The sequence below is a fragment of the Myxine glutinosa genome, chromosome 3 (genome assembly GCF_964187855.1).
Source record: "Myxine glutinosa chromosome 3, kmMyxGlut1.1, whole genome shotgun sequence".
NCBI lineage: Eukaryota > Metazoa > Chordata > Myxini > Myxiniformes > Myxinidae > Myxine > Myxine glutinosa.
The window spans coordinates 217,355,861-217,371,400 of NC_136263.1; the positions used below are offsets into that span (position 1 = coordinate 217,355,861).

The window sequence follows — 15,540 nt, forward strand, 5'->3', positions numbered from 1 at the left end:
ATCTATCTATCTATATCTATCTATCTATCTATATCTATCGATCTATCTATATCTATCTATCTATCTATCTATCTATCTATCTATCTATCTATCTATATCTATCTATCTATATCTATCTATCTATCTATATCTATCTATATCTATCTATCTATCTATCTATATCTATCTATCTATATCTATCTATCTATATCTATCTATCTATATCTATCTATCTAATTATATATATATATATCTATATCTATCTATCTAATTATATCTATATCTATATCTATATATCTATATCTATATATATATATATCTATATATATATATATATATATATATATATATATATATATATATATATATATATATATATATATATATATATATATATCTATCTATCTATATACGTATATCTATATCTACATATATATATATATATATATATCTATATATTAGGGTGCATCAAACGCCCTTAGGTTCTTGGATTTTAATGTCTATTCTCTCAAATGTTACACTTGTTGGTAGAAGTATGTATGCAAAAAATAAATGAAATCAGAGGTGGTCCTGGGTGGCCACCGGCCACTTTTATATATTTAGGGCCATTTTCGGGGCCGCACTATGTAAAAATGTTTGATTTTGTTATTTTACACCCAAACCTAGTCATGTTTGGTATCAAATTGAAGGTCTTGATGAGAGGAATACAAATATAACAATTTTATGCAAAAAACGATGGTTTGATAATTAGTTTGTATTTTTACATGAATGAAATCGGAGGTCTAATCGTGGGTCCCATACTAGTAGTCTAATAATATCCTTTATTTTCTTTCAGATGGCAGATAAGAAGACCAGATTAGCAAGTGCCATTTTTGGTCTTGGCAATGCTTTTACAGAAGCAGATGGTACATTGACAGGAGTCCGCCTCCCAACTTGCCGGCAGGTTCTTCGATGCGTGATGTGGTACATCCAGAAAGAAATATGTGAAGGCAAACAAACTCAGCCACTGAAATGGAAATCTGCCAGCATCGTCCTTATCCAGCTGAAAAAATTCTACACTAAAGCAAATATTCCTATGCTTTCAGACCATCAATGCTGCAAACTAATACTTGACCTTCTTAATGACAATAACAAATTGCGTCAAATACCTGTTTCTCGCCGAGAATCTCCAAGCACTTTGGCTAAGTTGCAAACCATGAATGAACGTCTTGATAAGACCTTTGGTGTATGGACAAAAGATGCAATGACAAACATTAAGAATGAGGAAGATAGAGTATTTTTAGAGTCAATGAAATCTGACAGAGTAGCCTCATTTGGTGGTGTTGACAAGAAGAAAGTTGATAAAGATCATAGAAAAGAAAAACGCCTCTTAGCGGAAGCTTCAAGACGAGAACGTCATGAATCATCCAGTGTACAAGAGATGACAATTAGTTCTGTATGCTCTGATGATAGTGACTCTGCAGATAGCTTGGAAGAAACTGAAGAAGAGGCGATTCCAGAGTTTCAAAGGAAGCGTAGTCACCACAGATCAACATATGCAGGTACATCTGCCTTTATTCCTCATGATATTCTGAAAAGACATTCAGTTGTGTCTGTTGCTACTCGACTAAACATAACTCCTGTTCAACAGGTTGCGCTCACCAAAGCTGTAATTCAAGAGGCAGGAGGTGATCCACGTCGTGTGGCCAAGTCGTACTCAACTGCTGATAAGGCTCGACGATCAATAACAAGTGCTATCGCCAAAGATATTCAAGAAAATTGGATCGCCCCAACAGCTGCAACACTTCACTGGGATGGCAAGCAGATACCAACGCTCACAAACAAGAATGTCAAGGAAGAAAGATTGCCAGTGTTGGTTGGGAATGCCACTGATGTAAAGCTACTGGGGGTGGCTAGATATCCTCCTGGAAGTGATAGGTCATCAGGTGACATCATTGCCGAGCACACTTACACGTATCTACATTCATGGAAGTGCAAACAATCAGTTGTCAACTTATGTTTTGACACAACAGCATCAAACACTGGACACGTTACAGCTGCCTGTGTTACCATTCAATCAAAACTGGACCGTGCTCTTCTGTGGTGTGCATGTCGCCATCATGTTGGAGAGGTAATCCTGGATCATGTGTTTGACGTTCTCAAAATTGAGGCATCAAAGTCTCCAGAAGTATCTTTGTTCCAAAAATTCCAGAAGAATTGGGAACGCATATCGCATGCAAAGAATGAAAGTTTAACCAAAATTGACATTTCCATGTACAATGACTATGCACAACAGCTGCTTTTATCCTGCAAAAACAAGGTTTTAAGCACAATCCGCACAAGCGCTTCATACTGTAGGGAAGACTACAAGGAAATGGCACAACTCTGCCAGGTAGTCCTCGATGATGATGTCACAAAACAAGGAACACTCCACAGACCAGGGGCCATGCATAAAGCAAGGTGGATGTCAAAGATTCTTTATTCCATCAAAATATGCCTACTTGAAGAGCAAATTTCTCTACTACCTCGAGGAACTGTAACAACACAACATCAACAGAAAAAACTGAAGGAGTTTGTTGTTTTTGTTGTTTATATTTATTGTGATTGGTGGCTCATATGTCAGTCTGCTTCAAATGCCCCATGGTTTGATTTGTGCTTTTACAAGACTCTGCTCAACTATAAAGCTGTCAACTCAACCATTTCAGTCAGCGCTGTGAAAGCCTTTGATAGACATTTGTGGTATTTAACCCCAGAACTGGTTGTTTTGGCACTGTTCAGCAATGCAATTCCTCAAAAGGATCGTCGTGCCCTTGCAGATGTGTTACTGGCCATACAACCAGATGAAATGCCAAGCACTCCAAAACACCGCTACGGTTCTGGATATGGCAAACCGTCATTTCCAAAAATTACAGAAGCGACAACCCTGGATGATCTTGTGAACGAGGACTCATGGTTTACAGTAAACCTTCTTCACCTAGATATGACCTTCCTAACAGAGGATGTTGACACTTGGCAGAACAATGAGCACTTCAAGGCAGCCAAGTCCATTGTGGATGGGCTTAATGTTGTGAATGACCCTGCGGAGAGAGCAGTAAAGCTCGCAACTGATTTTGTCTCAACTGCAAGAAGAGAAGACCACTTCCAAAATCTTCTTCAAGTGGTTGAATGTGACCGCAAAGCGAGGCCAAATTTGCGGAAACGAGCAAAGTTGGAGTAGTGACATTGGCGTTGTGCTTAATACATTTTCAAACTTTTAATCAATGAAAGTACAATACTACAACACTGTACTACAACTTTGTAATATGAAGAACGATTTTGGTTAATTTTACATTGACATGTAAGGTTGTTTTAACTGTTTGATATTAGGCATTTAGTAAAAGTAGGACTTTACTTTTGTATATAGGTATAATGGTTAATTTTACATTATCTTGTAGTTAATTTTACATTATCTTGTAAAGTAGTTTAGCTGTGGCCCTAAATGGCCCTAAATATATAAAAGTGGCCGGTGGCCACCCAGGACCACCTCTGATTTCATCTATTTTTTGCATACATACTTCTACCAACAAGTGTAACATTTGAGGGAATAGACATTAAAATACAACAACTTTTTGAAAATCATGGGGCGTTTGATGCACCCTACTATATATCTATATATTTATATATCTATCTATCTATATATATATATACATACATACATACATATATACAATATACTAGCTTGGCTCGGCGAACGCAGTCGATACTGAGGAACGGGCTTATTTTAGCTGAGGCGAATGACTGTACCTGAGTTGCTGTGTTGTCATGATTTTCACCAATCATAATACAAACAATTACTTTGCACAAATGTATTTGTTGTGTTTGTGATATTACATTTTTATAGGCAATTTAGGTTGAATGTTTTTTTTTTCAAGAAAGAACCCCTCAGCACATACATAGGGATGGGGTAGGTGCAGACTGGAAGTTTGGGACGATGACACCTCACCACCACGTAATTTAAAACACCGCACCACCACGTAATTCAAAACACCTCACCACCACGTAATTCCAAACACCGCACCACCACGTAATTCAAAGCACCTCACCACCACGTAATTCAAAACACCTCACCACCAAGTAATTCAAAACACCTCACCACCATAAAACACGTAATAAAAACACCTCACAGCCATAAAACACGTAATAAAAACACCTCACAGCCATAAAACACGTAATAAAAACACTTCACAGCCATAAAACACGTAATAAAAACACCTCACAGCCATAAAACACGTAATAAAAACACCTCTCCACCACGAAAATAAAAACACCTCAGCCATAAAACACGTAATAAAAACACCTCACAGCCATAAAACACGTAATAAAAACACTTCACAGCCATAAAACACGTAATAAAAACACCTCACCACCACGAAAATAAAAACACTTCACAGCCATTAAACACGAAATAAAAACACTTAACAGCCATAAAACATGAAATAAAAACACTTCACAGCCATAAAACACGTAATAAAAACACCTCACAGCCATAAAACACGAAATAAAAACACCTCACAGCCATAAAACACGAAATAAAAACACTTCACAGCCATAAAACACGTAATAAAAACACCTCACAGCCAAAAAACACGAAATAAAAACTTCACAGCCATAAAACACGTAATAAAAACACCTCAGCCATAAAACACGTAATAAAAACACCTCACAGCCATAAAACACGTAATAAAAACACTTCACAGCCATAAAACACGTAATAAAAACACCTCACAGCCATAAAACACGTAATAAAAACACCTCTCCACCACGAAAATAAAAACACCTCAGCCATAAAACACGTAATAAAAACACCTCACAGCCATAAAACACGTAATAAAAACACTTCACAGCCATAAAACACGTAATAAAAACACCTCACCACCACGAAAATAAAAACACTTCACAGCCATTAAACACGAAATAAAAACACTTAACAGCCATAAAACATGAAATAAAAACACTTCACAGCCATAAAACACGTAATAAAAACACCTCACAGCCATAAAACACGAAATAAAAACACCTCACAGCCATAAAACACGAAATAAAAACACTTCACAGCCATAAAACACGTAATAAAAACACCTCACAGCCAAAAAACACGAAATAAAAACTTCACAGCCATAAAACACGTAATAAAAACACCTCAGCCATAAAACACGTAATAAAAACACCTCACTGCCATAAAACACGTAATAAAAACACGTCACAGCCATAAAACACGAAATAAAAACACTTCACAGCCATAAAACACGTAATAAAAACACCTCACAGCCATAAAACACGAAATAAAAACACTTAACAGCCATAAAACATGAAATAAAAACACCTCACAGCCATAAAACACGAAATAAAAACACTTAACAGCCATAAAACATGAAATAAAAACACCTCACAGCCATAAAACACGAAATAAAAACACCTCACAGCCATAAAACACGAAATAAAAACACTTAACAGCCATAAAACATGAAATAAAAACACTTCACAGCCATAAAACACGTAATAAAAACACCTCACAGCCATAAAACACGAAATAAAAACACCTCACAGCCATAAAACACGAAATAAAAACACTTCAGCCATAAAACACGTAATAAAAACACCTCAGCCAAAAAACACGAAATAAAAACACTTCAGCCATAAAACACGTAATAAAAACACCTCACCACCACAAAATTAAAAACACCTCACAGCCATAAAACACGTAATAAAAACACCTCACAGCCATAAAACACGTAATAAAAACACCACACAGCCATAAAACACGTAATAAAAACACCCCACCACCACAAAATTAAAAACACCTCACAGCCATAAAACACGTAATAAAAACACCTCACAGCCATACAACACGTAATAAAAACACCTCACAGCCACGAAATTAAAAGCACCTCACCACCACGTCATTTAAAAACACCTCACCACCAAGTAATTAAAAACACCTCACCACCAAGTAATTCAAAACACCCCATCACCAACTAATTCAAAACACACCACCACCTAATTCAAAACCTCACCACCACATAATTATAAATACCTCACCACCACGTAATTCAAAACACCTCACCACCATGTGATTTAAAAACACCTCACCACCATGTGATATTAAAACACCTCACTACCATGTCATTTAAAAACACCTCACCACCACATAATTCAAAATACATCACCACCACGTGATTCAAAACCACCACGTTATTAAAAACACTTCACAACCACGGAAACAAAAGTTTGAGGGAGTCGTTAAGTGATAACACAGACACTGCCCAGATGTGTCGATATATAGATAAATGATTGTACCCGAGTTGTCGTTTTGTCATGGTTTAACTTGAAACCAATCATAATTCAAACAATTATTTTGCACAAATGTATTTGTAATATACGTGATATCACATTTTATAAACAATTGAAGTTGGGGGAAAAAAAATGTTACCAAAAAAATTCCAGAAAAACAAAAACGCAAATGTTTTTTTTTTTTTTTTTTTTTTAAATACCCTTAGGACATACCGACGGGAGATATGTGCATACCAGAAGTTTGGTACGATTTCACAGAAGTTTGAGAAAGTAGTTCAGTGACAACACAACACAACACAGGACAGACGCTGCACAAATATATATATATATATACATACATACATACATACATATACATATATATATAAATAATATACGCACTCACAAACAACAACAACAACAACAACAACAACAACAACAACCAGGCATTTTAAGGCCATTTTCCCTGCTAGAGCGGGGGTTAGCCTTGCGGCCCCCATGACAATCTTCTCCATTTTGCCCTATTTTCTGCATCTCCCTTTGTTAACCCCCTTACCCGCATTTTTACGAGGAAATATATAAATATATACATATATATATATTTACAACTTCTATCCACTCATCCCAACTCTCTCTTCCTCATATGTGGCAAATTCAACTGTCATCATGCCAGCTGGCTAGGTGTGGGTTCCTCTCTCATCAGCCATGGCACCTCAGCAAGGGACTTCTGCGACTCACTGGAACTGACACAATCTGTCAATTTCCCGACCCGGATCTCAGTCAATGGAGCATCTTCTCTTCTGGACTTGGTTATGACTAACTTCCCTGAAAATGTCTGCTGCTCTTCTTCTGCTCCAATAGGTTCTTCTGATCATGTGCTTGTGAAAGTGGATATCTCTCCGGCCATTTTCAGAGAGACTCCTCAGCGCCGACGAGTCTGGCATTTCACTCAGGCCGACTGGCACGGTCTTCAAGCAGCCATCAATCATCTGGACTGATCTCCAATCTCTACTGCCTAGGACATCAATTCTTCCTGGGAATTCTTCGAAAGCAAACTGCTCTCTCTCATGCACAGATTTATCCCATCTCGTCTTCAGTTGTCATACCCTTCCTCCTGTCCATGGTACACTGAATCTTGTGGTGAGGCAGTTGCCATGAAACAACTTGCCTTCACCTCGTGGAAGGCAAATCCAACTGAAGGCAATCTCTGTTCCTTTCACAAAGCTCGGAGCAAGTGTGTCTCCACCCTCAGGAGAGCCAGGACACACTATCTCTCTACTCTCAAGACTGTACTCTCAAACCTGTCTCCCTCCTCCAAATCCTGGTGGCGTCTGGTCAAATCTGTTTCTGGTGTTTGTTCCCCTTCCATTCCCTCCCTTACCTCAAATGGCTACACAGCTGACACCGCACTTGAAAAAGCTGAATGGCTGCTTCAAAATATTGTCCCAAACCCATCTCTCTCTGTACCCACCTTTCCCAGTGAAACCCAGCTGCTCCAGGACTCTGTGCCCTTCTCTCCTGACAAGGTGGAGAAGTTTTTGTCAAACCTCGACTGATTCTGCAACTGGATCAGACGGCATCAGCCCACGGGTCCTAAAATCCTGCTCTGCCGCTCTATCTCACCCTCTCTGTTCTCTTCACCCTCTCTTTTGCTCAAGGTCATCTGCCAGCATCTTGGACAATCGGCCAACATTACCGCTTTGCACAAAAAATGTGCAAAAACAGATCCTTGCAACGACAGACCAAGCAGCTTGCTCCTAATAATCAGCAAGGTCATGGAATCAATCATCGCTTCTGACATCAAATCCTTCCTCTTTTCCAATGGCTTGATCTCGGATCATCAATTTGGATTCAGACCAGGTCATTCTACTCTGGACATGCTGCTTCTGCTGTCTAACGGAGGGAGGTCCTTTATGCCAAACAGGAAATCAGAGCTGTCTCCCTTGACATATCACGTGCCTTCGATACGGTCTGGCACCCAGCTCTGCTCACCAAACTCTCCTCCTTTGGTATCCATGGAAATCTCCATGCATGACTTGCGGACTTTCTCTCTGGTCGTAGTCAGCGTGTGGCCCTGAATGGATTTCTCTCATCTCCCCTTCCTGTTCTGGCTGGAGTTCCCCAAGGTAGTGTTCTGCGCTCTGTGCTTTTTCTGGTCAACATCAATGATTATTCCGACTCTCTGGAGAATCCTCTCTGTTTGCTGATGACTCCACTCTCGGCTGCTCCTTACCTCATGCCTCAGATCGGCAGTCTGCAGCCTCCTCGCTCTCTGCAGACCTGGATAAAATCACAGACTGGTCTAACAAGTGTAACACGTCTTTCAATCCTGACAAATCTCACACTCTCACTATGTCTCTCTGAAAAGATGGTCTGGAAAACCCTCCCATCTACTTTCTGAACAATCCTCTCCAAGAAGTTCTGTCACTCAAGCTTTTGGATCTCACTATCTGCCATGATCTTTCCTGGGAAAACCACATTTCAAATCTGGCCTCCAAAGCCAGTCGCCGACTGGGCATCCTCCGTCGTGCGAAGTCCTTCCTTGGCACACCTGAGCTCCTCACCATATACAAGGCTTTCATCCGCAGCTCAATGGAATACTGTTCCACCCTCTGGGCTGATGCTCCTTCCTCACACCTAGCTCGGCTTCACGCTGTTGAAACCAAAGCTTTCAGAATCATTGGAATCTCCCCAATGAAGCTAACTCCGACGGCATTTTACTCATTCACCCCAGGCAGGTTGGTGTTCTTTCTGTCTTCCACTGACTCCTCTCCGGCCTAGCTCCCCCAGCTTTGTCTGTTCTCTGTCCGCCAAATATCCCTGCAGGTCTGCCAGCAATCTGGTTAAACTGCCAATATCAAGACTCTCTGCTCACCTTCACTCTTTCATTCCTCTTTTCTCCCTCATCTGGAACAAACTCCCACTCTCTCTGCAATCCCACTGCTCCCTCCAGGTCTTTAAAACAGCTGATCACCACCATCTCTTATTTTCCCCCATGCAACACCTTGATCTTTTCTACCCCCGTTAATTCATCCCAGATCCACTTTTTGAAAATGACGACTGCATTCCTGGAAGTCCCAGCAGTGTCCATGTGTTTTATACCCCCTCCCCCCGTTCCCGTGCCTCCTCCCGGCAAGCCCTGTCCCTCCCACAGATCTCCCGATGTCCCTGCTCTCAAATGTTCTACTTGTGTGCTTCCCTCTCTCCCCATCTTGTCTCCCGCTCCCTTTATCTTCTGTTTTGTGTCAGTTTGTCTTTTTGTGATTAATGTTAGCTCTTGTGCACAAAAAAAAAAACAAAAAAAAAACACATGACCTTTTTATTATGATTAATTATTCAACTCAATGACCTTTTTATTATGATGAGATAACTGACATGACCTTTTTATTATGATTATACAACTCACATGACCTTTTTATGATGATATAACTGACATGATCTTTGTATTACAAGCGTTATGCCGAGGTCCCCCGTCGGTGAAGTGATGCGAGTTGACAAAGTGGAAGACGCAAAGCGGCCATCTTGGATTTTGACGTGGCGACCCAATTTTCAACAGCGTTCTTCCTTATGTGTAGATACACCCACACACCAGATTAGAAGCTGGTACTTCGCTTATTTTTCAAGATATTCCGCTCACAAGGTTCAGACATACATAGCGTCAGATATACATGGTGGTGGCCATCTTGGATTTTGACGTGGGTTGCAACCACACACCAAATTAGAATTCGGTCCTTTGCTTACGCACCACACACACACCATACCCCCCTTTCGCTCCGCGGTGCGACGGGGGACAATAAAACTGACATGACCTTTTTATTATGATGATAAACTGACATGACCTTTTTATTATGATGATAAACTGACATGACCTTTTTATTATGATGATAAACTGACATGACCTTTTTATTATAATAAAACTGACATGACCCTTTTATTATGATGATAAACTGACATGACCTTTTTATTATCATAAAACTGAATGAATGAATGAATGAATGAATGAATATGAATGATCGTTTTAAGGCCATTTTCCCCACGAGAGCGGGGGTTGGCCTTGCGGGCCCCATGAGCTCATGGTTCCCTGTTTGAGGCAATGTTTTTTTTATGGTCAGATGCCCTTCCTGACGCCAACCCCTGGTCGCCTCTTACGATGCGCAGGGATACAGTGTACCTATTCTAAATCGGGGTATACAACGTGATCATTCATCCCAGCAAGCTGGTACTCAATTTGCCGACCTCGGAAGGATGGCAGGCTGAGTCAACCCCCCTGGCGTTAATTCAACGATCGACCGGGATTCAAACTCAGGATCCTGGGATCCCAAGCCGGCACCCTAACCGCTAAGCCAACACCAGGCTTAAAACTGACATGACCTTTTTATTATGATGATAAACTGACATTACCTTTTTATTATAATAAAACTGACATGACCGTTTTATTATGATAAACTGACATGACCTTATTATAATTAAACTGACATGACCTTTTTATTATAATAAAACTGACATGACCGTTTTATTATGATAAACTGACATAACCTTTTTATTATAACAAGCGTTACGCCTAGAAAACCCTGGTGTTGGGCTAGCGGCTAGGGTGCCGGCTTAGGATCCTGGGTTCGAATCCCGGTCGATCGCTGAATTAACGCCAGAGGGGTTGACTCAGCCTGTCATCCTTCCGAGGTCGGCTAATTGAGTACCAGTTCACTGGTAATTCCCTGTTTGTCGTAAAAGGTGACAAAAAGGGTTGGCGGTAGGAAGGGCATCCGGCCGTAAAACATTGCTTCAAAAAGGGGACCGAAAAACAACAACAACCACAGTCCCCGAAAAAGGCCAACCCCCGCTTTGCGGGGAAAAATGGCCTCTAAAGGTGGTTATATATTTTAAACGTTACGCCTAGGTCCCCCATCGGTGAAGTGATGTGAGTTGACAAAGTGTGAGACGCAATCTTGGATTTTGACGTGGCGACCCAATTTTCAATAGCGTTCTCCCTTATGCGTAGATACACCCACACACCGGATTAGAAGTTAGTAGTTCGTATATTTTTCAACACATTTCGCTCACAAGGTTCAGACATATATATGGTGGCAGCCATGTTGGATTTTGACATGGCAACCCAACTTTCAATAGCGTTCTTCCTTATGCCTAGATACAGCCACACACCAGATTAGAAGTTGGTACTTTGCTTATTTTTCAAGATATTCCGCTCACGAGGTTCAGACATACATGGCGGTGGCCATCTTGGATTTTGACGTGGGTTGCACCCACACACCAAATTAGAATTCGGTCCTTCGCTTGCGCACGCACGTACGGAGGGGAAAACCATAGTCCCCCTTTCGCTCTGCAGTGCGACGGGGGACAAAAACTGACATGACCTTTCATTATGATGATAAACTGACATGACCTTTTTATTATGATGATAAACTGACATGGCCTTTTTATTATAATAACTCTGACATGACCTTTTTATTGTGATGATAAACTGACATGACCTTTTTATTATGATAAACTGACCTGACCTTATGACAAACTGACATGACCTTTTTATTATGATAAACTGGCATGACCCTTTTATTATGATGATAAACTGACATGACATTATAATAAAACTGACATGACCTTTTTATTATGATAAACTGACATGATCTTTTCATTATGATGAACTGACATGACCTTTTTATTATAATAAAACTGACATGACCTTTTTATTAAGATGATAAACTGACATGACCTTCTTATTATGATGATAAACTGACATTACCTTTTTATTATAATAAAACTGACATGACCTTTTTATTACGATGATAAACTGACGACCTTTTTATTATGATAAACTGGCATGACCTTTTTATTATAATAAAACTAACAACCTTTTTATTATGATGATAAACTGACATGACCTTTATATTATGATGATAAACTGACATGACCTTTTTATTATAATAAAACTGACATGACCTTTTTATTATGATGATAAACTGACATGGCCTTATTACAATAAAACTGACATAACCTTTATATTATGATGATAAACTGACATGACCTTTTTATTACGATGATAAACTGACATGACCTTATTATGATGATAAACTGACGTGACCTTTTTATTATAATAAAACTGACATGAACTTTTTATTATAATAAAACTGACATGACCTTTTTATTATGATGATAAACTGACATGACCTTTTTATTATGATGATAAACTGACATGACCTTTTTATTATGATAAACTGACATGACCTTTTTATTATGATAAACTAACATGCCCTTTTTATTATGATAAACTGACATGACCTTTTATTATGATGATAAACTAACATGACGTTTTTATTATAATAAAACTGACATGACCTTTTTATTATGATGATAAACTGACATGACCTTTTTATTATGATGATAAACTGTCATGACCTTTTTATTATGATGATAAACTAAAATGACCTTTTTATTATAATAAAACTGACATGACGTTTTTATTATAATAAAACTGACATGACCTTTTTATTATGATGATAAACTGACATGACCTTTTTATTATGATGATAAACTGACATGACCCTTTATATTATGATGATAAACTGACATGACCTTTTTATTATAATAAAACTGACATGACCTTTTTATTATGATGATAAACTGACATGACCTTTTTATTGTGATGATAAACTGACATGACCCTTTATATTATGATGATAAACTGACATGACCTTTTTATTATAATAAAACTGACATGACCTTTTTATTATGATGATAAACTGACATGACCTTTTTATTATGATGATAAACTGACATGACCTTTTTATTATAATAAAACTGACATGACCTTTTTATTGCGATGATAAACTGACATGACCTTTTTATATTATAATAAAACTGACATGACCTTTTTCTTATGATAAACTGACATGACCTTTTTATTATAATAAAACTGACGTGACCTTTATATTATGATGATAAACTGACATGACCCTTTTATTATGATTATGATAAACTGACATGACCTTTTTATTATAATAAAAGACATGACCCTTTTATTATGATGATAAACTGACATGACCTTTTATATTATAATAAAACTGAAATGACCTTTTGATTATGATGATAAACTGACGACCTTTTTATTATAATAAAACTGACATGACCTTTATATTATGATAAACGGACATGACCTTTTTATTTTAATAAAACTGACATCACCTTTATATTATGATGATAAACTGACATGACCCTTTTATTATGATTATGATAAACTGACATGACCTTTTTATTATAATAAAAGACATGACCTTTTTATTATGATAAACTGATAAAGTTTTTATTATAATAAAACTGATGACCTTTTTATTATGATAAACTGACATGACCTTTTGATTGTGATGATAAACTGACATGACTTTTATTATGATGATAAACTGACATGACCTTTTTATTATGATAAACTGACATGACCTTTTTATGATGATAAACTGACGACCTTTTTATTATGATAAACTGACATGAGCTTTTGATTGTGATGATAAACTGACATGACCTTTTGATTGTGATGATAAACTGACATGACCTTTTTATTATGATGATAAACTGACATGACTTATTGTAATAAAACTGACATGACCTTTTTATTATGATAACCTGACATGACCTTTATATTATGATAAACGGACATGACCTTTTTATTTTAATAAAACTGACATGACCCTTTATATTATGATAAACTGACATGACCCTTTTATTATGATGATAATCTGACATGACCTTTTATATTATGATGATAAACTCATGACCTTTTTATTATGATGATAAACTGACATGACCTTTTTATTATAATAAAACTGACATGACCTTTATATTATGATGATAAACGGACATGACCTTTATTATGATGATGATAAACTGACATGACCTTTTTATTATGATGATAAACTGACGTGACCTTTTTATTATAATAAAACTGACGACCTTTTATTATGATGATAAACTAACATGACCTTTTTATTATGATGATAAACGGACATGACCTTTTTATTTTAATAAAACTGACATCACCTTTATATTATGATGATAAACTGACATGACCCTTTTATTATGATTATGATAAACTGACATGACCTTTTTATTATAATAAAAGACATGACCTTTTTATTATGATAAACTGATAAAGTTTTTATTATAATAAAACTGATGACCTTTTTATTATGATAAACTGACATGACCTTTTGATTGTGATGATAAACTGACATGACTTTTATTATGATGATAAACTGACATGACCTTTTTATTATGATAAACTGACATGACCTTTTTATGATGATAAACTGACGACCTTTTTATTATGATAAACTGACATGAGCTTTTGATTGTGATGATAAACTGACATGACCTTTTGATTGTGATGATAAACTGACATGACCTTTTTATTATGATGATAAACTGACATGACTTATTGTAATAAAACTGACATGACCTTTTTATTATGATAACCTGACATGACCTTTATATTATGATAAACGGACATGACCTTTTTATTTTAATAAAACTGACATGACCCTTTATATTATGATAAACTGACATGACCCTTTTATTATGATGATAATCTGACATGACCTTTTATATTATGATGATAAACTCATGACCTTTTTATTATGATGATAAACTGACATGACCTTTTTATTATAATAAAACTGACATGACCTTTATATTATGATGATAAACGGACATGACCTTTATTATGATGATGATAAACTGACATGACCTTTTTATTATGATGATAAACTGACGTGACCTTTTTATTATAATAAAACTGATGACCTTTTATTATGATGATAAACTAACATGACCTTTTTATTATGATGATAAACTGACGTGACCTTTTTATTATAATAAAACTGACGACTTTTTTATGATGATAAACTGACATTACCTTTTTATTATAATAAAACTGACATAACCTTTTATTTAAAAATTTTAGGATCATAGCCGTCAGGTTAGTCAAAACAGCGATGATATTTTATTGTTTAACATGAGGAATGAATAAGATGATGACGGCAACGACACCATTTTATTTATCAAAGAGTTTAACCATTCGATTGCTGCTGCTAAAGCCATACTTCTGAAAGTCTTACCGAATAGACTCTGGCGATCCAGTGAGTGTGCAAGGTCTTTCTGGCTTCCCACCACTATCTGTAGATTAAAACAGAGGTTTAGACACAAGTTCAAACTGTGAAATTTGCAAGACTATAAAATTTTGGTATAACCATCTCTTTCACCAAACAC

The 15,540-nt window shown here is 37.1% G+C and overlaps 1 protein-coding gene across 50 annotated transcripts in view; it reads right to left on the reverse strand.

Moving 5' to 3' along the window:
- The window catches only part of LOC137422869 (far upstream element-binding protein 1), an 83,183-nt gene that overhangs the window by 33,623 nt on the left and 34,020 nt on the right, over window positions 1-15,540 (reverse strand). For all 50 annotated transcript variants that reach the window (XM_078775044.1, XM_078775043.1, XM_078775025.1 and 47 more), the window contains one exon: window positions 15,390-15,447. In XM_078775044.1, the coding sequence (XP_078631170.1) occupies window positions 15,390-15,447 (58 nt within the window). The remainder of the gene's footprint in view (window positions 1-15,389; window positions 15,448-15,540) is intronic.